We start from the raw sequence: 27,127 nt of genomic DNA, 5'->3' as shown, positions 1-27,127 counted from the left end.
CGGGCGCGCGCCGCGGCCGGGGCGTGGGGAGCACCCGTGCCCGCGGCGGGGGCGCGCGTGTTTACGCGAGGGGGGAGCCAGTGTGTCGGAGGAGCGGGTGCGAGGACACGCGCGTTTGTCGAGGAGCGGGGGCGCGCGTGGGAGGGGCGCGCGTGTTCACGCGAGGGAGGAGTGTGTTTGGACGCGCGAGTGTGCGTGGGGCCCAGCGCGTGTTTACGGGGCGAGCGTGCGGGAGGTGGTGTTTGGCTGAGCGTGCGGAGCGCGTGTTGATGGAGCGAGGGGGAGGGCATGAGCGTGTTTGCGGAGCGGGGGTGCGGACACGGGTGTTTACGGTGCGAGTGGGAGGGTGAGGGGGCGCGTGAGCTGATAGAGCGCAGGGACTGAGTGTGTTTTGAGGCCCGAGTGCGCGTGGCGCCCGGCGTGTTTACCGAGCGAGTGTGGGTGAGGGGGATGGCACCACGCGTGTTCGTGGAGCTAGTGGGGGAGTGGGAGGAGCGAGGCCAGGAGCGCGCGCGCGTGTTGCTGCGAGGCGGTGGGGGGCTGGCGTGGGTGTGAGAACACGCGTGTGCGCGCGAGCTCGTGGGAGTGTTTGGGTGAGTGGCGGTCTGGAGACGCGCGTGCGGGGAGTGGCCGGGCGCGAGCGGCGCGGACGCCCGTGGGGCTGCCGGCTGGTTTTCGTTTGCGAGGCGCGTCTGGGCGGCGGGCTTTTCGGATGAGTGCTCGCTCCCGCGGCCAGGCGTGGGGAGAGGGGCGGGGCCGGGCGCCCGCTCCACGGGGAGAAGGGCGAGGGGAGAGGAGCAGGGACAGACTGGCCCTCGGCCCCAGACGCCTCTGCGGGACAAGGCGGTTGGAGGCTGCCTTTTCCTAGCAGGCCAATGGAGTGAATGAACGTTTTATTAATTCGTGCGTAGAACACGGCGGGGAAAGTTGGTTGAGTTCAGAGACTAAAGGTTTGGAAGAACTTCCTGAGAGCTTTGCTTCCCTGCAGAGCAGGGACCGGAGAGGCGCATTGACCCTTGCTTCCAGCAGCCAGGCTCCGCGTGGCCTTCTTGCATTTATAAGATCTCTCCTGCTTTGGTTTCCTAGGTATGGCCCAATGTCAGGGCCGGTCCTGACGGTGGGCAAAGGTTTGAGACCATTTTTCAATCTTCGTGGATTTCTGCAGGCATCAAGTTTCCGAAAATATAGTACTCTTGCAAATAATCTTCCTAATCAATTACTTCACCAGGGAATGATGGCAGTCTTAAAGCCTGTTTTGGATTTTGTCCACCATTGCTTGGTATGATTTCTACTGGTTAGTCTGAAATATATTGATATAATTGGCAAAGCAGATACGGCGAACATGAGAAGTGCTCTCAGATAATTATGAAGTGCCTCGTGTATTTGTTTGTTTGAATGCATTATGTTTTTCCCATCAGTGAGGCCAAAACCTGAAATTTAAAAACTGTGATTCCCCCAAAGTTGTGTCACGTACGGTCAAATGGCTGGCTGTATATAAAGGAGTCCTCTTCTCTCTCTGTCTAAAGGAATTGTTTGGAGAGTTTCCCTACAGAATCTGTCACATAGAGAAACTGTTGCTTGGGAACCTGATAAAAAGACATATGTTAAGCAGTAGCGCTTTCCATGGTGTTTGTTTATAGAAATATATTTATTACTTTAAGACCAAAATTAGACGATAGCAAATAAGCCTATGTTTCTCTTTTTCTTAGTGTTAGATTTCGGGAATAATAATGTTTAATGTTCTAGAAAATAGCATTTACTTACAGGGTATGCATTTCCGAAATAAATTCCGATTGGTGAAAACAGCAGAGGACTGCCTGGAATTCCTAAGGGACCTGGACCCAGGCATTCTAATTAATTGTATTCCAAATAACCGAAATGGAAACACAGTATTTAATGCAGTAGTTAATAACAACATTGTATCCTTTAAGGATTCTTATTAACTCTAACGCTTTTTTTTTTTTTTTTTTTTTTGGTAACTCTTCCGCTTTTGTGATAGACACGCAGAGACACATTATTATTTTCTTTGGTTTTCTGTGGAGGGCTCTGCTGGGCCTTCCTGCCTGTAACAGCAGCTGGCCCCGCTGCAGGACGTTCATGTTGGGCTGTCGTAGAAAACATGGGTAACAGGTGGCACAGAAAATTTTTTACTTCACACGAGAAGGATGGTGAAGTTAAAGAATCAGTTGACCTTGAAAGTTTCCCACGGGAAAGGTATGAGACTCGTATCGATGGCTATAATTAAGATGCTCAGCTCACGATCCCTCGCCTTCTGGCACTGCCAGAAATGTCCATTTTGGTAACCTAGAATTTCCTTTGGGAACCATCATAATTTTTCTGATGTTTTCGATCCTTGCCATTGTGAACTTCTGATGTTGCAGAACTGTACTTGTAGGCTGCCTTTAAAAAGTGTTTAAGGAAAATTTTATTTTTACATTTTGTTTTGACATATACATTTATTGAAAGCTCAACTTTAGGTTTCACCCAGAAAGTGCAATAAAGACCATTTAGTTAAACGTGGCACCGTTCTTGAGCCGATGCCACGTGGTTTCGGGAAGTCCTTTATTCTTCCTTAGCAGTGTTCACTTCCCCATCCCTTTCCCAATTGTTTTTGTGTGCCTGCTGTATCTTCTCACATTTAGAGGGCTTTGCTCTGTCTGACTCAACATGGGTTAATATTGGTATCCCATCGACCTTTTCGAAAGAAGACACCACCAGAGTGGTGCCAGGTCTTCATTGTTAAATATCAACCGTGGCATCTGGTCACACTATATAAGCAGAATATTTGGGAGTTTATTTCAGTTATATATTCCTTTGCCAAAAAGCTTTTGGCATCCACACGCGATGTAGTTTATTTGCGTACACCTAACCTTTTTTATTTTTTTAAAGGGGGTTTAAGGGAGCTTACAGAGATACCTATTAAGCAGTGAGAAGAGGTGAAATAAAGAGGGAGTAGGCAAAAGGAAAGTGAGTGTCCAGGAAGGTGAAATGGGGACAAATGAAGTTAGTAAACGACTTTCATTCCATAAAGACTTCCACACTTTCTAGAGGCAGGCCATGAACTGCCTTCTAGGCGCTCTGTCAGTTGTAGAGGTGACACAGGCTTAATTTTGTCTTTATTACACCTCACACACCATGCGTTTCTTATATTCCGTGGAAATTCCGCCAGCCGTCAGTGAAGTTTGGGTGATGGCGGGAGAAGTCTAGACACGGTGCACTGAATTACCGTAAAGATTGCATGTTAACATTGTTCACGTTGAACACTTAGGAAGCGCCTGGGAACCTGCTGGGTGACCCCTCACCTGAGGACATTGGAGCTCATGATCATGAAGGTCATCGGTGATGGTCTTAACCCTTCCTGTGTGGATTGTCCTGAAGTCAAAAGACCGACTTTTCTTTGTTATAAGTGCCTCCAAATATATTAAATTACCATTTATCAAGTACCACAATTGACCAGTTAGTCTACGTTTTTTCACCTTTCTTCTTCTGACTTTCACCACCCTCCAAATCTGATCCCACTCTGTTAGTCCGCCTTCCCCTGTCCACCAGCAGCTACTCAGCGTGTATTGCATTCCCGCTCTCCATTTAAAATTCTTCCTCCTTATTCACTGAGCCTAACTCACACCTGATCTCATTAATGAACCCTTTCCCCTCATCTCCCAGATTAGATGAGCATCTCTTGGCGGTGCAGGGTGGCACTGAGGCTGTATCTTCCCCGACTACCCCTAGCGTAATGGAACCTGGGAGGGGAAGTTTCATAAATACTGTTAGTTAACGAAAAAATTATGTGCATGGAGTTACTCCTTGGATAGAGTGAGAAGAACATAACAAGACACTTCTAAAACACACCCGACTCTGATCCTGTTTCGTGCGTTCAGTTCAGTCCTCCCTGTCGGTAATTTAGACACCAACTCCACAGGATGTCCCATTCAGGTCCATTCAAGGTCCGTAGTGGATTTGGGTTTCCATTTAAGTGGTCTCGAAGTGGCCCTAAAAGTCTTGGCCTGTGTCAGTGTAAAATAGCAGGGTCTTAGTCGCCTTTCGGGATTTCTTAAGATTGGCCAGAAGCTTGCTGTCTAGGAATGTGTATAGGTAACAACTGTTTGCTTGAATATAATATGGTAGGATGAGCACTAGGTTTTTGTTTTAGCTCTGTCTCTAAGTAAATGAGAAATCGTAGGTAAATCGCCTCACAGTCCTGGATCAGTGCCTTACCTGTTTTCTAAGCCTATTAGTAGTGGTTCAGGAAATTAACTTAGTGGTCAACATCATCAGTTATTAAAATCAGAATGCACTGCTCATAGTATGGGTAAGTATCAATTTGGGAAGTTTTTGTTTCAGGGGTGTGTGTGTGTGCAACGTGTGCTCACGCGTGTATGTGTGTGTGTACTGGGTTCTGTTTCTTTCTCTGGGCCACAGTCAAAACCTATCGAAAGTCCCTGGACCAGATAATTCATAATTCTCTTTAAATCGCAGTGTTCTGTAATGATTCTCATGTGTGGGATGTATCTGTTGTTACGATAGTCAGTTTGACAGTAACGTAAGGCGTGAATGAGTTAGGATACTTCTGAAGGTATTTAATTCAACAACAGAAGATCGCCAGCTAGGCAGGAGCTCAGTATACCTCTCTCTGTTTTTCTGATTTATTGGGGTAATCAGAATGTTTCAAATGAGCATGACAGCTTTTTTCTGCCAAAATTTATCCCATGTTTTATAGAGAGCTTTGGATGATTCTTATGTACTACCACTAAGGTCTGTTTAATGATATTGATTTGCGTGTGTCTGTGTGTCTGTGGAAGCAGAATTTAACCAGGACTTATTTAGTAAAAGGATCCACATTTCAGCTGATGGATTCACCTTAGGCTCTTCCTTTAGCTTTAGGTGACAGAACTCCAACTCCAACTGGCTTCTGTAAAAAAGAGAATTTATTGACTCTCATGAAGTCCAGTTTTGGTGTTGTCTTCAAGTATAGCTGGTTCCAGATGCTCAAGTGATGTCATTAGAAACCTGTCTCTCCCTCTCCTGGCTCTCCTCTCCTCTCCTCTCCGTTGATTTTATTCTCGGGCAGGGGTTCCTGAAGCAGTAGCAAGATGACCCGCTCAAAGCTCCAGGCTTATGTTTTGCCAGTTTAGCAAATATCTCCAGGAAGACGGCACTTCTTTCCCAGTAGTTCCAGGAAATGTTCTGTCCTTACTGGCCCAGCTTGACTCATGTGTCCAATCACTTGAATAAGGAGGGGTAGTACTCTCATTAGCAAGACCTGGCTCACCCACCCCTGGAGACAAGAGTTGTGGTGAGAACCACCTGAACTGAGCATAGGGCATCTCCCAAATGAGAAGCACGGTGCCATGGCCAGGGACCAGGAAAGGGGTGCTGGGCAGGTGTACTGTGCTAATCTTCACCCTTAACTATCATATTCCCAAAGAAAGCACCCTTCGTTCTGAAACCGCAGAAGCTCATAACAAGGCTCACTCCATGCTTTCATTTGCACGGTCCCATTTTAAATGAAGACACACCAGAATCGTTACGTTTCAGTAGACCTTTAAATGGGTGCCGATTAACAGTCCCTAGGACCATTTTCAGAAAATATGATTCAAGTCCTTAATATTTCACTCTGTGGTTTGGAATAATCAACAAAGAATTGCCTTAAATACCCTTGTGTCTTTTCTAGTGAAAGAAACCATTCATTCCATTCTAGCCAGAATCAATGCCCCTGGCATTTGTGTGTGTGTGAAAGATGTTTTATCTAATAATGTAAAAAATAGGAAGGGCCCGGCCTAAGGCTGGTGATGTTCTAAAAGCTTATAAAGCAGTTGAATAATAGTTCCCAGATAAACAGTGCAACAAATGGTGGGTAGGTTCCCAGGCTAGACGGAGAACAAAAACCTTTTGAATCCATAATAGATACTCTGAATTTGCAGGAGAAAAAAATTAAAATAATGTGTGTGCATATGCATATATCACATATAAACTGTAAAACACTGAACTGCCTAATCTACATGATATATAAATACATAGCCTACACTTACATGTTCTAAAACAGATGAAAAAAAGTGAACTTCACATTTGAATATTGAATATTAAATATGCGGCTTGAATAGAAATAAATGTATATGTAAGATAACTTCAGTCAAGGGAAACTTCTTGGTGAAGATTCTTTTTTGTTTTGTTTGTTTGTTTTGTTTTGCGGTACGCGGGCCTCTCACTATTGTGGCCTCTCCCTTTGCGGAGCACAAGCTCCGGACGCGCAGGCTCAGCGGCCACGGCTCACGGGCCCAGCCGCTCCGCGGCACATGGGATCTTCCCGGACCGGGGCACGAACCCGGGTCCCCCGCATCGGCAGGCGGACTCTCAAGCACTGCGCCACCAGGGAAGCCCTTGGTGAAGATTCTTAATTCACAGGGTAGAACCCAAAATGATTCTCTGAAATTACAAAGTCTAGCTCTCTAACTTTTTAGAGGAATAAACCCAGAGAGAGTAAATAACTTCAGTTTCTTGATAACATAACCCATTATTATTATCCATGATAATTACAATCATATTTTTTTTCTTGAACAAAGAGAGAGAGAGTGAGAGAAATCCTTAGTATCTCGAAGAGTTACAACAATGAAAAGGGAAGGAGAATGTAGGTTAAAGAGGTGGTGTACGTGTCAAAGGTTGTCTGAGGAGGAATTGACTGAACCATAGGCAGTAAGAGGAGGAGCCTCCTAAGAAGGAAGAAAGGAGACGGTGGGAACAGATGTGGGGTCGCTTTCCCATACTAGTCCCTGGGGGACATTCACCATTAACCTAAATAACCTTACTGGGGTCTGTGGTTGATGAAAGTGGACCAGGAATTTCATAACTCAGAGACTGTCTATGTCTTGGTATTCTTTAGGATTAGTTTCAGTTCCTAAACTCTTCTGTGGGAGTTACTTACAGGACATGCTCATAAGAAGCTCCCCCCTACAAAAAAAAAAAAAAAAAAAAAAAGGTTCAGATAAGTTTAGGAGACACACCACCTACCATTAGCTTTCCCCAGCAATTTAGAGTGCACGTTAGAATAATAAGGTTCTGAAAAGTCATATGTTAAAGAAATACGCATGTACTTAGTGGTGTTTAACCCAGTGTTTCCAAAACATCTTTAACACAACATTCTGTTTTTATGGTCTACTGAGATGTTACCTCACGAAATGGTTCTGAGCCTGGAATCCATAGATGTCCCATGGCTCTGAGTCTCCTGAAATTACATGCAAAACTTTGTATGTATGTATCTTTCTGGGAAGGGATTTGTAGCTTTCGTCACCGTCTAAGAGGCCATGGACATTAAGGGTAAGAATCGTTGGTATGGGTTCTTTTCTTACAAGGGAAGTCCAAGTCCAGTTTCCCTTAAATATCCTTCATCTGTATGTTTTATGTCAGCCTTGGGGTATCACTCAGCAGGCCTGGGCAGTCACTCCGGGGGTGCCCAGAGATATGGAGGGATCCACATTGGAAACAGGGAGCTGACTTGATTCTGTTTATTGTCAAATGGATTTAAAAATTGGCAGCTTCTCTCTTTCCATCAAGAACTGTGGAAAGAAATGCCCTATACAGGACACTGCCGTATCGCTAACTCCAGATGTGTTCATTTCCAACTAAGAAGAGAACGGGTTATTTTATTGCAGTAAAGGGACTTTTTGAAAGTTAAGGGCCAGCAGAAGAGAAATCCATTGAGAGTTAATGACAAACAGTTAAGAACCAACTAAATTAGAGAAAGATTTTCCTTCAAGAAATGTAAAACAGTCAACTCACCTACTTTTATTTTTTTATTATTTAAATTTATTTTATTTATTATTTTTGGCTGCGTTGGGTCTTCGCTGCTGCGCGCGGGCTTTCTCTAGTAGCGGCGAGCAGGGACTACTCTGTTGCGGTGCGCGGGCTTCTCACTGCGGTGGCTTCTCGTTGCGGAGCACGGGCTCTAGGCATGCGGGCTTCAGTAGCTGTGGCACGCGGGCTCAGTAGTTGTGGCTCGTGGGCTCTAGAGCGCAGGCTCAGTAGTTGTGGCGCACGGGCTTAGTTGCTCCGCGGCATGTGGGATCTTTCCGGACCAGGGCTTGAACCCGTGTATGAAAGTGGACCAGGAATTTCATAACTCAGAGACTGTCTATGTCTTGGTATTCTTTAGGATTAGTTTCAGTTCCTAAACTCTTCTGTGGGAGTTACTTACAGGACATGCTCATAAGAAGCTCCCCCCTACAAAAAAAAAAAAAAAAAAAAAAGGTTCAGATAAGTTTAGGAGACACACCACCTACCATTAGCTTTCCCCAGCAATTTAGAGTGCACGTTAGAATAATAAGGTTCTGAAAAGTCATATGTTAAAGAAATACGCATGTACTTAGTGGTGTTTAACCCAGTGTTTCCAAAACATCTTTAACACAACATTCTGTTTTTATGGTCTACTGAGATGTTACCTCACGAAATGGTTCTGAGCCTGGAATCCATAGATGTCCCATGGCTCTGAGTCTCCTGAAATTACATGCAAAACTTTGTATGTATGTATCTTTCTGGGAAGGGATTTGTAGCTTTCGTCACCGTCTAAGAGGCCATGGACATTAAGGGTAAGAATCGTTGGTATGGGTTCTTTTCTTACAAGGGAAGTCCAAGTCCAGTTTCCCTTAAATATCCTTCATCTGTATGTTTTATGTCAGCCTTGGGGTATCACTCAGCAGGCCTGGGCAGTCACTCCGGGGGTGCCCAGAGATATGGAGGGATCCACATTGGAAACAGGGAGCTGACTTGATTCTGTTTATTGTCAAATGGATTTAAAAATTGGCAGCTTCTCTCTTTCCATCAAGAACTGTGGAAAGAAATGCCCTATACAGGACACTGCCGTATCGCTAACTCCAGATGTGTTCATTTCCAACTAAGAAGAGAACGGGTTATTTTATTGCAGTAAAGGGACTTTTTGAAAGTTAAGGGCCAGCAGAAGAGAAATCCATTGAGAGTTAATGACAAACAGTTAAGAACCAACTAAATTAGAGAAAGATTTTCCTTCAAGAAATGTAAAACAGTCAACTCACCTACTTTTATTTTTTTATTATTTAAATTTATTTTATTTATTATTTTTGGCTGCGTTGGGTCTTCGCTGCTGCGCGCGGGCTTTCTCTAGTAGCGGCGAGCAGGGACTACTCTGTTGCGGTGCGCGGGCTTCTCACTGCGGTGGCTTCTCGTTGCGGAGCACGGGCTCTAGGCATGCGGGCTTCAGTAGCTGTGGCACGCGGGCTCAGTAGTTGTGGCTCGTGGGCTCTAGAGCGCAGGCTCAGTAGTTGTGGCGCACGGGCTTAGTTGCTCCGCGGCATGTGGGATCTTTCCGGACCAGGGCTTGAACCCGTGTCGCCTGCATTGGCAGGCAGATCCTTAGCCACTGCGCCACCAGGGAAGTCCCCCAGTATTGCCTTTATTGCAAGGATGTTGAGGTCCATTGCATCACAGCCTTTCTTATTGATAAGCATCTGGAGGAGACATTTCTTTCGGCTCTTAGTACCTGGAAGAGCCATATTATCCACAGCAACTGACAGTGATCTTGAAACTGACTGCCTTCCTTTTTGCTTTGTTTGCTAACTTCAGCCAAATTTGGGACTCACAGTTAACCATTTTAGAGGATTTAATATGTCTTTTCTGTATAACGGTTTTACCCGAGCTTTATTTTATTCTCTTCATGAAGCGTCGTCTTACCTAATCTCTTGTTAATCATGAGTGTTTTTATCAGCCACCTCAAAGAGACATACCTAGATCCAGGATTGGTTCCAGTTAAGTGAGGGCAGGGAGGGAAGTAGAGAGGTTGAGAGGGAATGGATTAGGGCAGGGAAGGGAAATCGGGAAAGAGAGGAAGAGGGGAGAAAAGAGAGGTAAAGCTGCGTTAGGGATTTGCGAGGGATGCGTCCCAGGGTTAGCGCCCACTGCCATTTGAGTTAGTTATTGACCTTTTGTTCCATCATTTAACTGCTCCCGAACCTTTAGATCAACTACGCGAAGTCACCTACGTACAAACCTTCAAGTTGTGAACTTTTAAAGATGCGAACCTGTGTTCGCATGTGCAGTCACGTAAGTTCACGTGTCTGGCGTACACTGTCACGTGCGTGCATCCTCTACAAGTGGTTGTGCTTTTGTGTACTTTATAGTACTGTATAGAGTACAGCAGTACAGTATCTTTATTTCAAGCCCAGGATGTCCCGAAGCAAGCGTGAAAGCAGTGGTGATGTAGCTGTTAGTGCTAAGAAGCTCCAAGCAATCACGATGGAAAACAAAAGTGAAAATAATTGAGAGAGTGGAGCGACGCGAAAAGACTGCAGACCTGATGGAAACGGAGGCCCAGAGAAAGGATGAAGAGAGACAAGAGGAGGAAGAAGTAGCTGAAGAACAGAAGAGATTCACGATGCAGGAAATGGCATGGGATTTTCTTTATTTGAGGCGGCACTGTTAGTGTTTGAGGCACAGAACCTGAACGTAGAACGGTACACGAAGGTTGCAGCAGCCGTTCAGAATACAATCCAGTGCTACCCTGTCATCTATGATGAGAAAAAAAGAGCTACTACCCAGACATCACTGGGATCGTTTTTTCGGGAGGGTAGATGGAATTGAATCCAGCAAGGAACCAGAACCTGTGCCATCAATGTCAGGCGTGAGTGACGTTGCAGCTTGCCCTCCGTCTCCTGTTGCTGACGATCCTTCAGCTCTGCCATCTCCCACCTGCGCTCCCTCCTCGAGTCAGTGACTCTTCTTGCCTGTTCACTGGATGCCAGCCCCTGTACGCCAGCTGTTGTACTGTACTACTGTACTTTTCAAGGTACTGTACTGTAAGATTAAAAATGTTTATTTTTTGTTTGTTTTTTATGTATTATTTGTGTGAAAAGTATTATAAACCTGTTACAGTACAGTACTATATAGCTATGTGTTAGTTGGGCACCCAGGCTAACTTTGTTGTACTTACGAAAAAATTGGGCTTAACGAACGCGTTCTCGGAACGGACCTCATTCGTACGTCGGAGACTTATTGTACACTGAGTGAGATGATTAAATAAGCCCAATTTGGGGACTTCCATGAGGACAGCAAGAGAGGACAGCCCCACGACTGTATGAAATCAAGTTGCATCCCCATTTCGTGAAAACCACTCTGTTTTTAGCTTTTTCACCTAATCCAAGGGATGTTTGAATGGCGGCCTCACTAATACATTCATTCAGGCCTCACTCATTTGGAAGTTGAAAAATTTGAAGATGACTCTGGTTTAGGGGTGGAGCCCTGATGGGAAATGTAGTACCAAGTTACAGCCTCCCAAACTCAAAGTGCGGAAGCAAGTAGCCTGCAGACACAGGAGAGCAGCCCTTGATGTGTTTTTATGTGGTGTCTGGAGCCAGGACACAAAGTGGTCCTCATAGGGATCACGACAGTACTAAAAAGGAGCTTAATGGCTAAAATTTTTCTACAGCTCTGGTGGTTCCCTTGGAGAAATATTTTATTTTGGAATAAAATGATTAAAGTGGTATAACTTGGATTTTTTTAAAGATTTCTCTATTTGTCAGAAAGGCCTATGATAAATTGTAAAATAGTATCTTTAGATCATTTTATTTATTTTGACTTACTTTTTAATACATCCAGTATTTTAAAGTCATACAGCTACTTCTTTTAAAATACAGGCATTTCAGGGCTTCCCTGGTGGCGCAGCGGTTGCGCGTCCGCCTGCCGATGCAGGGGAACCGGGTTCGCGCCCCGGTCCGGGAGGATCCCACGTGCCGCGGAGCGGCTGGGCCCGTGAGCCGTGGCCGCCGAGCCTGCGCGTCCGGAGCCTGTGCTCCGCAACGCGAGAGGCCACGGCAGAGGGAGGCCCGCATACCACAAAAAAAAAAAAAAAAAAAAAAAAAAAAAAATACAGGCATTTCAGTCTATTGATTTGGAAAGGACTTCTTTGCCTATATTTATTCCAGATTTTGACAGAATCTTATGGCATTGTAAAAGAAAACTATTGTAGTTAATACACTTTTGAGTTCTCTGTAGAATCCAGTGTTTAAAAAAATACATATTTGTGGAACTTCTTGGACTTAAACTCTCTCACGAGGTAGCAGGACAGTTGGAACATCTGTGCAGATGGCATCCCTACAATTAGCCCTGGAAGAAAAGCATTGCCAGCAGCAGCTCTAAATAACTTATGGAGAGTGAATTGGAAACAGCGAGAGAAGGAGTGTTTCAACTAGAATCCCGGACACGTGGTTTTTCAGTCAGATACGGAAAACCACCAGGAGCTCAGGGCAAATAACGTCTCTTATGATTAGAAGCGTTCACTAGAAGCAGCCAGGATTTTTTTTTTTTTTTTTTTTTTTTTTTTACATCTTTGCCCCACCTGGTAACACATCTTTACTCGCAGAGTTTTCTTTTTTACTGCGTCTTCAACTTTTCTCCCCATTGTCTCCGTCCCAACCGTGTAAAGCACGGCTGCTAAGGTGAAAGCGTTATCATGTACTGGTCTCAGTCAGTTGTTGGTTTGTTTGTTTTCAGATGCCTGGTCCCCCGATCTGTTTGATGGGATTAGGAAAGCGTGGCCCCGAGAGGAGGGAAGGAACTGCTTTTAGTAACTTGGCTGGAGAAAAGTCACCTAGAAATGATGAAGGGAAACCAATATTTTGTTCTACGCAATCTCCTTTAGCTTCTTCTGCTTGAAATCCACACTTTCTATTGTGAACAGATGAAAGCAGTCCCTCGTTCGGTATTTACTGAGGGCTCACTATGTCCCAGGCCTCGGGAAGATGGCGGCGAGCAGAGCAAAGGCAGGTGCTGGCCCCGTAAACTGTCGAGGTCTCCCTTCCTTCCCCTCTATTTCCATGAGGCTGAGGTTCTGGAAGTGAAGGCTTGTTTATGTCTTACTTGGTTTTGGCGTCCCTGGCGGCCACCACAGCGACTTGAGTTGTGCTGTTCGTCGTTCCCTCCCCAGGGCCCTGGCCAGTGCCCGGCAGTGGTGTCCCAGCAGCGGGTGTGCAGTCGACATTCAACATTTGCAGTATGAGTCTGTTCTGGCCCTGATTCTCCATCTTTCTTCCCCGAGGACTCGGAGTGGTTTTTTTTTTTTGGCACAGCTGGGCACCCCAGAACAACCTGCCGGCGGTTAATTAATGGATTCTCGCCCCTTGACGATTCCCGTGCGTTTCGTACTGCGTCTTGGCCATTGTAGTTCTCAAAGGCAGGGTTTTCCTTTTCCGCTTCCCCCGTGCAAGTCATTTAAAGTTCATCCGCCGCGCACATCCTTACGTCCAGGTGAGATGGCTGTTCATCTCCAAGTCCTGTTACGGCGCTTTTCCCTCTAAAGACCCCGCTGGTGTCTGGTAACAGGCTTTCCTCCGTCACTTCATCCATTTCTAGAATGTCTCAATCCGCGCTCATAATAATGTCTCTCTTTTTCACTGGGTGCTGAAACTGTTGAGGCAGTGGCCTCCACCTGTGTTGCTTTGGGGGACGCTAGCAAACCTGAAACGTGCTCCTCTTTTGTAGATGAGATGACGGTGGGTATAGAATCTGTGTCAGAGTTCCCAGTTTCCTTCGCTCCCACGCTAATTAGCTGCAGTTTTGCTGCCTTGAACTGCAGTTGGTTCGCTACGTGACTGACAGTGAGGTTGCCTGCCGCGTAATTCAGGTGCCCTTACATGCTGGATGCCGCGGCGTGATCCAGCTGAGCGCCCTGGGTTCCACTGAGCCTTCTTGTCCTTGGAGGAGAGGTTGGACATCTTCGCCCTCGTGCAGCTCCGGCTCTAGCACCGAAAGATTTCAAAGGAGAAGTCCTTGTAGATGGGCTTTGCAGCCCTCTAACGGTTTGTCTCCTCACCGCTGTTCGTCGGCGTAAAGGATTTTTCCCTGTCGTGCCCAAGACTCTGAATTCGTGAGCAGTGTGAAACACAGACCGAGAAGAAATATGAATCCCACATCCCTGCCAATGAAGAAAGTCTGAAGAAGAATTGCTGATGTCATTTCTAGTGTTTTGGTCCATAGCACTAGGGAGTTTTGAAAAAGTGGAGGATGGCAGTTTTTCCTAAGGCTAAATTTAGCCACTGCTTTGGAAAATCAGAGTGGTACAGCTTGTGCCTTATCTCCGGCCGGGCCTCACCCTCTCCTCTGCACTTGGACGTCTTCAGTAGCTCGCTGGGGAAGAGCGGCTCCGTGCACTCCAGCGGCCCCTCGATTCTGGGAAGGCATTAAGCGACTCTGTGTTTCCCGGATTTCTGAGCTTCCTGCAAAATGCAGGAGGCTTCCAAAGCAGCAGTTACAGTTCTCTACAGAAATAGCCCAAGTCATGCCTCCTTTTGCTTCATCAACCCTTCCTGCCAGCGCAGCCCGGGGCTGGAAATGGAACGAGAGACATGGCCTCTGGTGTCCAGTCCAGATAGCAACGGGAGGGCACATGTGTGCTCAAGCCACAAATAACGCGTTTTAAAATAGCAGATGGTATTTGACGATCGCGCCTTCATTCATTTACCTGCCAAGGCAAAACTTTCTCTTCTGCTCTGGCAGCAAGGCCGGTGGTGGCCCGGGTCGAGCAGTTGTAATAACAAGCTCCGGTTTGCAGATGTTATTTGTTGGCTGATTTTCAGGCCCTGCAAATCCATGCCCACTTTCTGAGGCTGTTCTAGAAAACGTCTCTTTGGTCTCACCCGGTAAAAATGTCATGTTTCCACAACAGCTTAGCCTGTTAAGCACTTTTGTAACTAATTAGATCAAGGTGTGCTGCCAGCCACTGTGTTCCAAACAGTCCGTTTCACCAGGGAAAAGTAGGAATACCTAGAAGGTAGGGGTCTGTATTTATAATGTGAAGCTCAGTGGATAAAGGAAAGTGACGTTGCTGTGAAATTCCAGTTTGTGTCTGTGAAGAGTCAGATCTTCCTCAGCTTTTCTGCCAGGGTCTTCACCAGCACAGTTACATTATTCCCTTACCTGAGCCCCCAGGAAAGGGCAGCCAGCCAGGTAAATGCCTAGAGCTTTTTCACGTGCTTTCAAGGCACCTCCATTGGGTTCTGATCATTTTGACTGCTCTTTCTTTCCCCGGGGAGTAAGGGGTAAAACTGGCTAATTGGAGTAGCGTCCCTGGGAGCCCACTGTGGAGAGCAGAGGCCACTCAGAGCCCTTGCCCCAGAGTTTGAATGATCTCATCCATAAATTGGCTTCTGAAGAAGCTTAAATTAGAAAATAATATTCCTTTCCACTGAGTGGGCACCCATTCTGTATCTGATACCAGGGATACAAGACTTGCAGACAGCTCGCTCTGGTAGAAATGACATGTGTAAGAAAATAACTGTACATTCATTTGCTAAGTGCTATCAGGACACAGAGCAAGACATGAAGATTTGCTGGGTAGACTGGAAAGCACGTGGGTCTGGAGTCTAACCTGTGCTCAGATCCCTGCCCTGATACTTATGACCTCGGGTAAGTAACACATTTTCGGAGCCTCAGCTTCCTCATCTGGAAAAGGAAGAGGAAAATCAGAGTTGTTTTCCGGATTAGAGGTAATACACGTGGAATGTCTGGCCTACGTAGATGCTCAGCGGCAGCTACGATTAATAAAACTGAAGGGATGTTTGAGGCACACTCTGAAGAATAAGAAGGTCGCCACGTGGACATGGGGAAAGGTTGGCGTCACCCAAGGCGCAAAGACCCGTAAGATTCCTGATGGCTTTGGAGAGCAGTGAGTATGAGGGGACCCCTAAAAAGTAGCCCGAGGCCGTCAGCAAAGAGCATTCCCTGCCATAGCAAACACCTGACATGTTATTTGTAGGACACAGGGGAGGCGGTTAAGTGGTTTTTAGCAAGATTATCTGATATAAAGTCAGAAATTGCTTCATGTTGTATTGCTCAATACAGTCATGAAAATCAATTCAGTTCCAAGATTTAAAGTGAGTTGTGCATAATCTAGAGGAGACACTAGGTGCGGCCGAACACCTAAGACTAGCACTAGCCTAAGTCTAGCTAGTCGCTGGTTCCTGACACAGACGCTTTCTTTCATCAGACGCCCAAACACTTGGGATTCTCCATTTTTACAGCAGCAAATCCCAAACCTTCTGAACTTAAAATATACTGTGGGTGTCTGACTTCATCAAGTTTTTTTCCGTGTTAAAACTTTGGTACTGCTTAGGAATTTTAGGTCAGTATTAATTGGGGACATTTTTAAAATGAGTCGCTTCGAGGGTTAGGAATCCCTGTCAAAGAGAGATGCAGAGATGACCCATGACTGCTGCTGTGCCGTGCGACACTTTGTGTAGTGGCCCTAAGGAGACGCTTGGACGGGGTGAACCCAGCAAGAGAAAAGGGGACGTGAAGCGGGCCAGCAGTTGGCCAGAAATGTTTTTTCATCTTCTTGATCTTTGTATACTCAGAGCTACCCTGGGATTAGGAGTGTATTTTTCTTTATGTTTTCTAGTGTTGTTGGAAAACTCTAGGAACCGAAGGATAACAAAGTAGTTGGATATACTACATGCTATATCCTGTACCTGTACTTCTGAGATACAGAAATTAGGCCTAGGCTTCCCTTTTTGTAGTTTAACGTATCAGGAAGGTTTCTTTTCAGCATTTATTTTATCGACTTATTATATCCAGGTAACACAGTTACTTCCACCATCATTTTATCTATGTTTAAAATGCCCCCTAGAAGGGTAGAATGAATACTGCAGTGCTCTGTTAGAGTTGGAGGCATTGTATGAACTCATGTTTATTTTCATATAGATAGAAGAATAATTATAGATATGTGTGCATACATGGGCTGTTATACTTACAACTTCGCCCTAGCTCTGTGCACTGAGGGGCCCCAGGGGCAGTGACACTCCAGCAGCGATGAGCACACCTAGTGCCCAGATCTTGGTTTCTAAATGCCATTCTCCGGTAAAAGAAACCAGGGCTCCCTAGAGAGATTGCTGATTCTAGGGCTGGGACAGGGAAAGTAAAAGATGAGCCTGGAGCATCCGGTAATGCCAGAAAGTAAGGAAGTGCTCGAAAAAGAAGGAAAAAAGGCTGAGGGTATGTGCAAGGGACACAGGAGCCAGCTCGAAAGAGCTCCCAGTGGCCTTGCTGGGACAATTTGGGCAGTTAATGTTGTATCGGATGATGACCAGAGTGTAAAATAAATATACATGAGTTCATACTAGTACAGATAAAAGGTTGATCAAGTAAATAAACCACGAAGGGCAAATCTTCCTTATAGGAGAACTCCACATAATATGCGTGGATACTCCTCTATCCACAAGGTGGAACTTCATTCTCTTCCCCTTGCTCGGCTGGACTTAGGGACTTGCTTCCAAAGGATAGAGTATGGAAAGAGAAAAATGGTAACTTTATCATGGAGCACTCTAGATTTATAGAGCAAATGATCAAGGTCCACATCAGCAGTACATCATCATTTACCCCCCCTTGTGTGACGGGCAGGGCACTTCCCCTCTGTGATCCTCTTGCCAAAAACCCGTGACTCCAGTCTAATCATTAGAAAACACATCAGGCCAACGTCAAGGCAGGGACATCTACAAAGTACTAGACCGGTAGTCTTCAAAACTGCTCAAATTGTGAAAAATGAGGGAGTGCTGAGAAACTGTCACAGATCAGAGAAGAGAAAGGCGATTTAACAGCTAAATGCAACACGGTATCCTTGGTTGGATGCTGGAACAGAAAAAAATACATTACTTCTAATTCCGTTCTGATGGTGTGGTCTAACTCAAGTCTGTAATTTAGTGAATAGTAGTGGCATACCACTGTTAGTTGCTGAGTTTTGACAAATGTACCCTAATTGCGTAAGATGTTCGTATCAGGGGAAACTGGGTGAAGGGTATGTGGGAACTCGACCATCTTTGCAACTCATCTGTGAATCTCAATTATCCAAAAATTTTTAAAAATTTACTATTTTTTTTAATGTTCCAGGGGTATGACTGGGTAAAAGGTTCCCGTCCAACAGTAGTTCAGACTTAAGAGAGTCTGATCACTTTTTAAAATTCAGTTTATGTCATCTTCACGGGCAGCATAGATAGTGATATTCCCATTTTACAGAGGAAATTGAGGTGCAAAGTGGTCATTATTTTTCCAGAGTCACAGAGCGACAGGATGAAACCTGGAGCTCTTCTCTCTACTCCAGTGTTCTTTCCACCATATCATCGCTGCCCAGTCTAGAAATGCCGCTTCTGCTAAAAGGGGTGCAGCTCGAACGGGCTCGGGAAGAGGCTTGGAATGAATCATGAGCCACACCTGCTGCAAAGCCATCAGCATCATTTACCTTTTGTCTGGGGTACAGGTAGGGGGGCGCGTGCGTCTTGAATGTAGTGGGAAGGAATTGCTGCATGGTAGTTGAAAGATCTCATTCCCTGAAAGCACGCAAGTAAGTAAACTGCTTTAGAGACAAGCAGGAGGCACAGACAGACACCTGGGAAGACATCCCCCTTAGAAGAAGAAGAAAGTAATAAAGAGGTGAGATTTGATGGGGATGAGAGGGTGGTGCCTGGTTAGCTGCAGAGAGCAGTGCAAGGAGGTGGATTTTAAATCGTTTTCGAGTGTCGTCAGGTCTGAACCGGCCGTGTGCCTGAGAAGATGTACAGCCCAATGCCGCTGGCAGAGCCCGTGTGCATGGGCCGGGAACGAAGTACAGGAGGTGACATTTTGCGTGTCCCCATTGGCTGGGAACCTGTGCTTCTGCCCGAGCAGGTGGTCCTGGGGTCCTTCTTTAACAAGCACTGGGGTGGAAAGAGGATTCATTCTTGAGGAAGGAGGCTGGGGTCTTAGAGCAGCAGTTCTTTTTTTTTTTTTTCTTCTTTTAACATCTTTATTGGAGTACAATTGCTTTACAATGGTGTGTTAGTTTCTGCTTTACAACCAAGTGAATCCGTTATACATATACACGTGTTCCCATATCTCCTCCCTCTTGCGTCTCCCTCCCTCCCACCCTCCCTATCCCACCCCTCTCGGTGGTCACACACCACCGAGCTGACCTCCCTGTGCCGTGCGGCTAGAGCAGCAGTGCTCGAAATGTGGCCTCAGACCAGAAGGATCAGCGTCACCTGAGAACGTGTTTGAAATGCAACCTCTAGGCTCCCCCAAACCTAGCAAAGCCAACACCAACACTAACGCCAAAACAAGCTGGGCATTGCCCCCACCAGTGTGTTTCAGGAAGCCCACCGGGTGATTCTGATGCCTGCTGACACCCGAGAACCGCCAGGCTGAGCAGACGCCTCCACCCGGGTGGCACACTGCCTGCGGCGGGCACGAGCGGAGGGTAGGCACCCAGGCACCACTGCCGCCGCAGGGGGGACCCAGACGTATAACCCTGGAGGCTCACATGCTTCGGGAAGTGGGTGCCCTCAGCTTACTTTCCGAGCAGCCGGGTCTCACGGGGGAGCAGTCCAGTCGCTTCACTCAGACTGTCCTAAGGACGGGGTGGGGGGGGGTTGCAACCCCCCCAAAGCTGAATCACTGTTGGCTCTGTTTGAAACATCATGGGCAAGACTGCGGCCAAATTCCTCAGCCCCCTCACTCTGTACAGTATTTGTTTTCCGCTCCTCCCCGCCTCCACAGTGCATTAATTTAACAACCCAGGTTCATTCAGGCTGCAGAAATTATTTGTTGGCCAACAAAGGAGCACGGGGATCTCTTCACTAAGCCGCCCCCAGTGCCTGGTACACAGCAGGTGCTCAATAAATATTTGTGCACGAACAAAGAGATCTTTAAATGTACTTTCTTAACGAGAAAAAGTTTTTTGCTTCCAACTGTATTACCCTCATCCTGTAATTTCACACAATATACAGTTAAGATGAGAGACGGCTCTGAACTTGCCAAGTGTTTTCCAATAATGTTTTAGTTAATAAAGCTGTTAGGCCGAAACCAGCCTCAAGTTGTTGCTTTTGACTTGCCAGTCATGGAGAGGTGGAGACCATCATTTTATCCATCTGAGGAAGCCTTACAGAGGAAAGGAAGTATGATCAGAAAGGCTCCGATTCTTGACTCACAGGGTGGCACAGACCTGACCCTCTGGCATGCCAGCTCAGTTGTTTCATGTTTTAATCATCACTACCTCCCCCCTTTGGAGTCAAGAGGCTCAAAGATGCCGTTCTGCACGATATAGTTTTCTTAAGAGGCAAAAAAACTGCTTCTGAGTATCTTCACGAAGTGCTTCTCAGAGCAGCTGAATCACATGCAAGAGCTGACTGCACAGTCCACTGTGGCGCCGAAGCTGGACACGCAGCCCTGGAGCAGGAGCCAATGACCCCTGGGGCAGACAAGGCGTCGTGGTGACCGTGTTTCGGCGGGGAGATGCATTGGCAGGGCCTGGCTCCGCGATGTCGGGGAGGGTCGGTCTGCAGTGTCCACGCTGGGCAGGGGATGGGTGGGGGATGGGTGGGGTTGGGGGGTCGAGCCGGGGCTGCCTGCGCTGTCACCGCCGCGTCCAGAACAGAGCCACCCCGACGGGCTGAGCACAGCCGGGTGGCGAGCTCTGTGCCCTTCTGCTCCTTGGCATGACATGGCATGTTAATCTTGGCCACTTTGCTCCAGACAAGTGCAAACCGATCTCCAAGAGAAGCGAGTCGGATTCTGAACACTCACTTAATAGATGCAAGATCTGCAGGCTGGCAGGAGAAATCATCAGACCATGGCTGTAGAGGCTTAAGCTGTTTCAGTGGGATGAGTGAGAGTCCCTGGGTGGGTTCAGAGATGAGTGGTTGTCTGGCTGGCAGGATCAGCAGGAAGCAGGGAGAGTTTATAAACATACCACGAAGGACAACTGCCGCTCCACTTGGGATCACACTCTTGAAAAGGTAAAATTCTTTGTCCTCAGTTGGCTCCAGATGGAGAAGTCCCACATTCTACAAAATTTCCGTTTTCTAATGAGGAGGGCGTGGAGTAAGGATTCTAGAATCAACTCTGAAGTCACTTTGTTTTCCATTAGTGGTCACAGGATGACCGCGGCCATGGCCAGTGCATCACAAGCAGATCCATTCAGGGTTACTCCCCCATCCGTGACTGTGCCACTGAGATGCTCAGAGGGTCCTCGGAGTTCGTCACATCTGTCTGCATGAAATTGGAACAGAGACGTTACCTTTCACTTTTAAAGAGGAAGGATTTTTTCCTCTCATGTTGTTCCTGGAAATAGCTTACTAAGAAAATAATACCACAATTCTTGAAAAGCAGTCTGCCTCCTCTTGCTTTTGTGGTTTAGAAAAGTGAGATCAATTTGACATTCAATATTGAAAACTTCCCCGTGAAACAGGTATTTACTATCTTTTTACTTTGAGAAGAAAGTTCTGTTCCCTCGGGTAAGACTGTCTAATCCGTGTGCCTCTTCTCTTCCCATAACTTTCCCTTCCTGTTGTCACATGGGGGCTAAGCTCCGGGTCCTGGAGACGGATAAGCTAGGTATCTTTTCATGCCTCAGTGTCCTCATCTGTAAAATGAAGACAGTGACAGGACCGACCTCACACAATGGCCGTGAGGGTAAATGAGTTAACATTTGTAAAGTTATTTACACAGTGACTGGCACGGATTCTGTAAGTGTTAGCTCCGTCCACTTTTTAATCTCTCGTAGGATCGATACGCTTTACTCACTAGTGTCAGGATTTAGAGTCAGGATGGCAAGGAACGCTGATAAAATATTTCTTCTCCGGGTGTACTCCTTTTCATGATTCAGTTGGCTGTATTTTGAAAATAGTGACGCCGTTAGCAATTTTGAGGAAGAACTGTGTTGTCACAGCTGTTTGATCAATTTCCCAGGACATTTCATTCACATGCCACAAGGTGATGCTGATGGTTGGCCCACTTATCTGGGACTTACCCGTGTCCTGAGCATTTTCATCTGTTACTTCATTAAATTCTCTCAACACCCCTCGGAGGTAAGGACAGTTGCTAACTCCATTTAAGAGTTAAGGAAACTGAGACACCAAAGGTTTTGTTCAAAGTGACACAACTATTATATGGCACAGCCGGTGTTCTTAACTGTGTCCTGATTGGTCCTTACCCCCCTCTCCAGCTTCATCTTCTGCTCTCCTCTCTGCTGTGGTCCAGCCACGTGGCTTCTGCTCCTGGAACGTTCTGCCTCAGGGCCTTTGCATTTGCTCTTACCTAACCCCAGCTCTAATGTATGTGTGTGTCTGTGGCTAGAGCCTGGATCAGAAAATAAAATCTTTTTTTTTTTTTTTTCCAGTGTGTGGGTAAAAGATACTACTTAAAAAAAAAAAATCTAGATATCTATATCTGTGTGGGGTTGTGTGTGTTCTTCTTTCCCATAGTGATTGCTTTCTTCCAGTGATTTAAATTAAATTGTATTCATTTCATTTGTTTGCTCTAGGGGCCTATCAACCAGATCTCTCTTCAAGGTTTCCATTGGGGAATTTGCCAAAGGAATGAGGTCCAGGAACCTGAAACCAGGACCTTGACAAAAAGGGGTTTTCTGTTCCTTTAGCTGAGAACTTTGGGCTGCTTTCGAGGCTGCAGTCTTGTGTGAAGCGTCAGGGTCACTACCGCGCTGGAGAAATCCAGCCTGGACAAAGCCCGGTGATTTGGTTGGGTTGGTGGCCATCTTGGATGCCCGTCCTGCAGGCTCGCCTAGGCCACGTGTTAATGGCCCTTCTTCCAGAACACAACCTCACTCTTCCTTGTTCTGCCCTAGATAACCAGTTCAGGATGTCCATCCTTGAGCGACTGGAGCAGATGGAAAGGAGGATGGCTGAGATGACCGGGTCCCAGCAGCACAAGCAGGGGAGCGGAGGAGGAAGCAGCGGAGGGGGTGGCGGGAGTGGGACCGGAGGAAGCCAAGCTCAGGTACGAGTCTGCGCGGACTGTCGCCTTTCACGGTGTCTAATGTTTTACTGATGTGCGAGGCTGTCGATCACGATCCCCTTCTCTGCTGCTGCTGGCGCCCTTCCTGGAAGAGGCAAGAGGCAGGGGGGCGCTTTGCAGTCCCTGTGTTTCTGAGTATTCAACTCTGTGTGTTAGGGAAGAAGCCTTGGACTGTGGGGCTTCTCAGTGGTTCACCTCCCTAAGCCTTGAATCACTTACTGATCTCAGAAATCACTGCAGTTACCTGCCAGCGGGAGGGCAGGCATCCAGTGACAGAACAGAGGCCAAGAGATGACTCAGATTCGCTGGGCTCAGAGTTCAATTAGAGCCTATTTTGTGTTTTGTGTTCTATCTTTATCTTAAGTATAAATAGAAAACATAATTGTTTTATACGGGCCCAGAGAAACTCTTTCTGTAATTTCTCAGTGCAGAATAGTAGAACCTTATACATTCTGTCATTGTTACAAATGCTTTTTCATCAGTTCTGTGATGAATGCATTATTACTGTCAGGTACAGGGAAATCATCAAATATTATTTTAGAGTCCCATTAGTCTTGAAGGCTTTATGTCCATTTCGTTTAGGAGCTTCATTTTTTCATTTTCGGGAAGTTTCCTAGGCAGAAATTATTTTTCAGGAGGCCCTAGAATAAATTTTTTTTTAATGAATGAATGAATGAATTTTTTTTTTTTTTTTTGGCTTTGTTGGGTCTTCATTGCTGCGCGCGGGCTTTCTCTAGTTGCAGCGAGCAGGGGCTACTCTTCGTTGCAGTGCATGGGCTTCTCATTGCGGTGGCTTCTCTTGTTGCGGAGCATGGGCTCTAGGAGTGTGGGCTCCGTAGTTGTGGCGCACGGGCTTAGTTGCTCCGTGGCATGTGAGATCTTCCCGGACCAGGGATTAAACCCGTTTTCCCCTGCACTGGCAGGCGGATTCTTAACCCCTGCGCCACCAGGGAAGTCCCCTAGAATGAATTTAAAGGGACTGATGGTGTTTCTTACCTCCACCACTGAGACATCACCTAAAAACCTCAAATAATTCTCCCTCTTTCTCTTCAAGATAAATGTTGATTATTTTTCTGAACAATTATATTTTAAAGTGAACATTTGGAGTTTTGTGATCCTTGTAAATGTCAAGTATTAGTAATATTTTTAATAATAGATGAAACACATCTATTTCATCACAATAGATGAAAACAAAGCATACGGTACCACACCCCCGAAACTAACCTTTTTCCGGGAATTTCCTTCCTATTTCTCTCCTATCTTCAGAAATCAATGGAAAAGGAAAGACTTGGCACAAAGGAAAATATTATTAAGGCTCCCTGTCCACCTGATACTACTGTTTTATAAAAAGAAGTAAACATTATTTACTGTCTATCTCATGGCTAAAATAAGAGAGTCCCATGAAATCCTTTTTCTTTCGCCAACACAGGCTGCATAAAGGGAATGGAGAGTAGTGTCATTTTATAGCTCAACTATCTGGCAACTGGCCTTTCGTCTGATCCCATATTAACTGCTATTGAATACTCTTTCAATAAATATCTGTGTCCACCTTATGTGATAGAAGTGGAGCTGTTTTTGTTAATGCAAAGAAGTTCCCTCTTTGCTCACTACCGAGTGACTTCCGTGTGCCCCTGAATGTGTCTGTCTGGTGTGTATAGAGCAGCCGTGCCTGGGCCTTTCGAGTCAAGGTCATTCTGCTGCAGGTCGGGGTTGCCCGACTGTGCTCCTCTAAACATGTCACGACAGTTCTAGTGAGGGTGACATTATAACCATCCTCTGCCTTTTTATTTTTGCAGGCATTTTTTCTTTTTTTTTTTTTTTTTTTTTTTTTTTTTTTTTTTTTTTTTTTTTTTTTTCCAGTGTGTGGGTAAAAGATACTACTTAAAAAAAAAAAATCTAGATATCTATATCTGTGTGGGGTTGTGTGTGTTCTTCTTTCCCATAGTGATTGCTTTCTTCCAGTGATTTAAATTAAATTGTATTCATTTCATTTGTTTGCTCTAGGGGCCTATCAACCAGATCTCTCTTCAAGGTTTCCATTGGGGAATTTGCCAAAGGAATGAGGTCCAGGAACCTGAAACCAGGACCTTGACAAAAAGGGGTTTTCTGTTCCTTTAGCTGAGAACTTTGGGCTGCTTTCGAGGCTGCAGTCTTGTGTGAAGCGTCAGGGTCACTACCGCGCTGGAGAAATCCAGCCTGGACAAAGGCCGGTGATTTGGTTGGGTTGGTGGCCATCTTGGATGCCCGTCCTGCAGGCTCGCCTAGGCCACGTGTTAATGGCCCTTCTTCCAGAACACAACCTCACTCTTCCTTGTTCTGCCCTAGATAACCAGTTCAGGATGTCCATCCTTGAGCGACTGGAGCAGATGGAAAGGAGGATGGCTGAGATGACCGGGTCCCAGCAGCACAAGCAGGGGAGCGGAGGAGGAAGCAGCGGAGGGGGTGGCGGGAGTGGGACCGGAGGAAGCCAAGCTCAGGTACGAGTCTGCGCGGACTGTCGCCTTTCACGGTGTCTAATGTTTTACTGATGTGCGAGGCTGTCGATCACGATCCCCTTCTCTGCTGCTGCTGGCGCCCTTCCTGGAAGAGGCAAGAGGCAGGGGGGCGCTTTGCAGTCCCTGTGTTTCTGAGTATTCAACTCTGTGTGTTAGGGAAGAAGCCTTGGACTGTGGGGCTTCTCAGTGGTTCACCTCCCTAAGCCTTGAATCACTTACTGATCTCAGAAATCACTGCAGTTACCTGCCAGCGGGAGGGCAGGCATCCAGTGACAGAACAGAGGCCAAGAGATGACTCAGATTCGCTGGGCTCAGAGTTCAATTAGAGCCTATTTTGTGTTTTGTGTTCTATCTTTATCTTAAGTATAAATAGAAAACATAATTGTTTTATACGGGCCCAGAGAAACTCTTTCTGTAATTTCTCAGTGCAGAATAGTAGAACCTTATACATTCTGTCATTGTTACAAATGCTTTTTCATCAGTTCTGTGATGAATGCATTATTACTGTCAGGTACAGGGAAATCATCAAATATTATTTTAGAGTCCCATTAGTCTTGAAGGCTTTATGTCCATTTCGTTTAGGAGCTTCATTTTCGGGAAGTTTCCTAGGCAGAAATTATTTTTCAGGAGGCCCTAGAATAAATTTTTTTTTAATGAATGAATGAATGAATTTTTTTTTTTTTTTTTGGCTTTGTTGGGTCTTCATTGCTGCGCGCGGGCTTTCTCTAGTTGCAGCGAGCAGGGGCTACTCTTCGTTGCAGTGCATGGGCTTCTCATTGCGGTGGCTTCTCTTGTTGCGGAGCATGGGCTCTAGGAGTGTGGGCTCCGTAGTTGTGGCGCACGGGCTTAGTTGCTCCGTGGCATGTGAGATCTTCCCGGACCAGGGATTAAACCCGTTTTCCCCTGCACTGGCAGGCGGATTCTTAACCCCTGCGCCACCAGGGAAGTCCCCTAGAATGAATTTAAAGGGACTGATGGTGTTTCTTACCTCCACCACTGAGACATCACCTAAAAACCTCAAATAATTCTCCCTCTTTCTCTTCAAGATAAATGTTGATTATTTTTCTGAACAATTATATTTTAAAGTGAACATTTGGAGTTTTGTGATCCTTGTAAATGTCAAGTATTAGTAATATTTTTAATAATAGATGAAACACATCTATTTCATCACAATAGATGAAAACAAAGCATACGGTACCACACCCCCGAAACTAACCTTTTTCCGGGAATTTCCTTCCTATTTCTCTCCTATCTTCAGAAATCAATGGAAAAGGAAAGACTTGGCACAAAGGAAAATATTATTAAGGCTCCCTGTCCACCTGATACTACTGTTTTATAAAAAGAAGTAAACATTATTTACTGTCTATCTCATGGCTAAAATAAGAGAGTCCCATGAAATCCTTTTTCTTTCGCCAACACAGGCTGCATAAAGGGAATGGAGAGTAGTGTCATTTTATAGCTCAACTATCTGGCAACTGGCCTTTCGTCTGATCCCATATTAACTGCTATTGAATACTCTTTCAATAAATATCTGTGTCCACCTTATGTGATAGAAGTGGAGCTGTTTTTGTTAATGCAAAGAAGTTCCCTCTTTGCTCACTACCGAGTGACTTCCGTGTGCCCCTGAATGTGTCTGTCTGGTGTGTATAGAGCAGCCGTGCCTGGGCCTTTCGAGTCAAGGTCATTCTGCTGCAGGTCGGGGTTGCCCGACTGTGCTCCTCTAAACATGTCACGACAGTTCTAGTGAGGGTGACATTATAACCATCCTCTGCCTTTTTATTTTTGCAGGCATTTTTTCTTTTTTTTTTTTTTTTTTTTTTTTTTTTTTTTTTTTTTTTTTT

At 45.9% G+C, this 27,127-nt stretch overlaps 1 protein-coding gene and 1 long non-coding RNA gene across 8 annotated transcripts in view; both read left to right on the top strand.

Moving 5' to 3' along the window:
* The window catches only part of LOC114485958 (uncharacterized), a 3,721-nt gene extending 270 nt beyond the window's left edge, over positions 1–3,451 (top strand). Inside the window, exons 2-3 of one of the 2 annotated variants that reach the window (XR_008616962.1) lie at positions 1,087–1,279; positions 3,269–3,451. This is a non-coding gene — a long non-coding RNA (uncharacterized lncRNA). Of the gene's footprint in view, positions 1–1,086; positions 2,215–3,268 lie in introns of both variants that reach the window. The other variant, XR_008616961.1, reaches the window with a different exon arrangement.
* CAMTA1 (calmodulin binding transcription activator 1) overlaps positions 1–27,127 on the top strand; it is a 913,233-nt gene that overhangs the window by 854,586 nt on the left and 31,520 nt on the right. For 3 of the 6 annotated variants that reach the window (XM_028487896.2, XM_028487897.2, XM_028487895.2), the window contains exon 1: positions 25,131–25,268. In XM_028487896.2, coding sequence (XP_028343697.1) covers positions 25,131–25,268 — 138 coding nt within the window. Of the gene's footprint in view, positions 1–22,621; positions 22,774–24,057; positions 24,335–25,124; positions 25,269–27,127 lie in introns of those variants that run through there. The other 3 variants (XM_028487894.2, XM_055083802.1, XM_024125296.3) reach the window with 3 other exon arrangements.

This window comes from Physeter macrocephalus, chromosome 3 (assembly GCF_002837175.3).
Source record: "Physeter macrocephalus isolate SW-GA chromosome 3, ASM283717v5, whole genome shotgun sequence".
Classification (NCBI taxonomy): domain Eukaryota; kingdom Metazoa; phylum Chordata; class Mammalia; order Artiodactyla; family Physeteridae; genus Physeter; species Physeter macrocephalus.
This window is presented reverse-complemented; position numbering and strand designations above follow the sequence as displayed.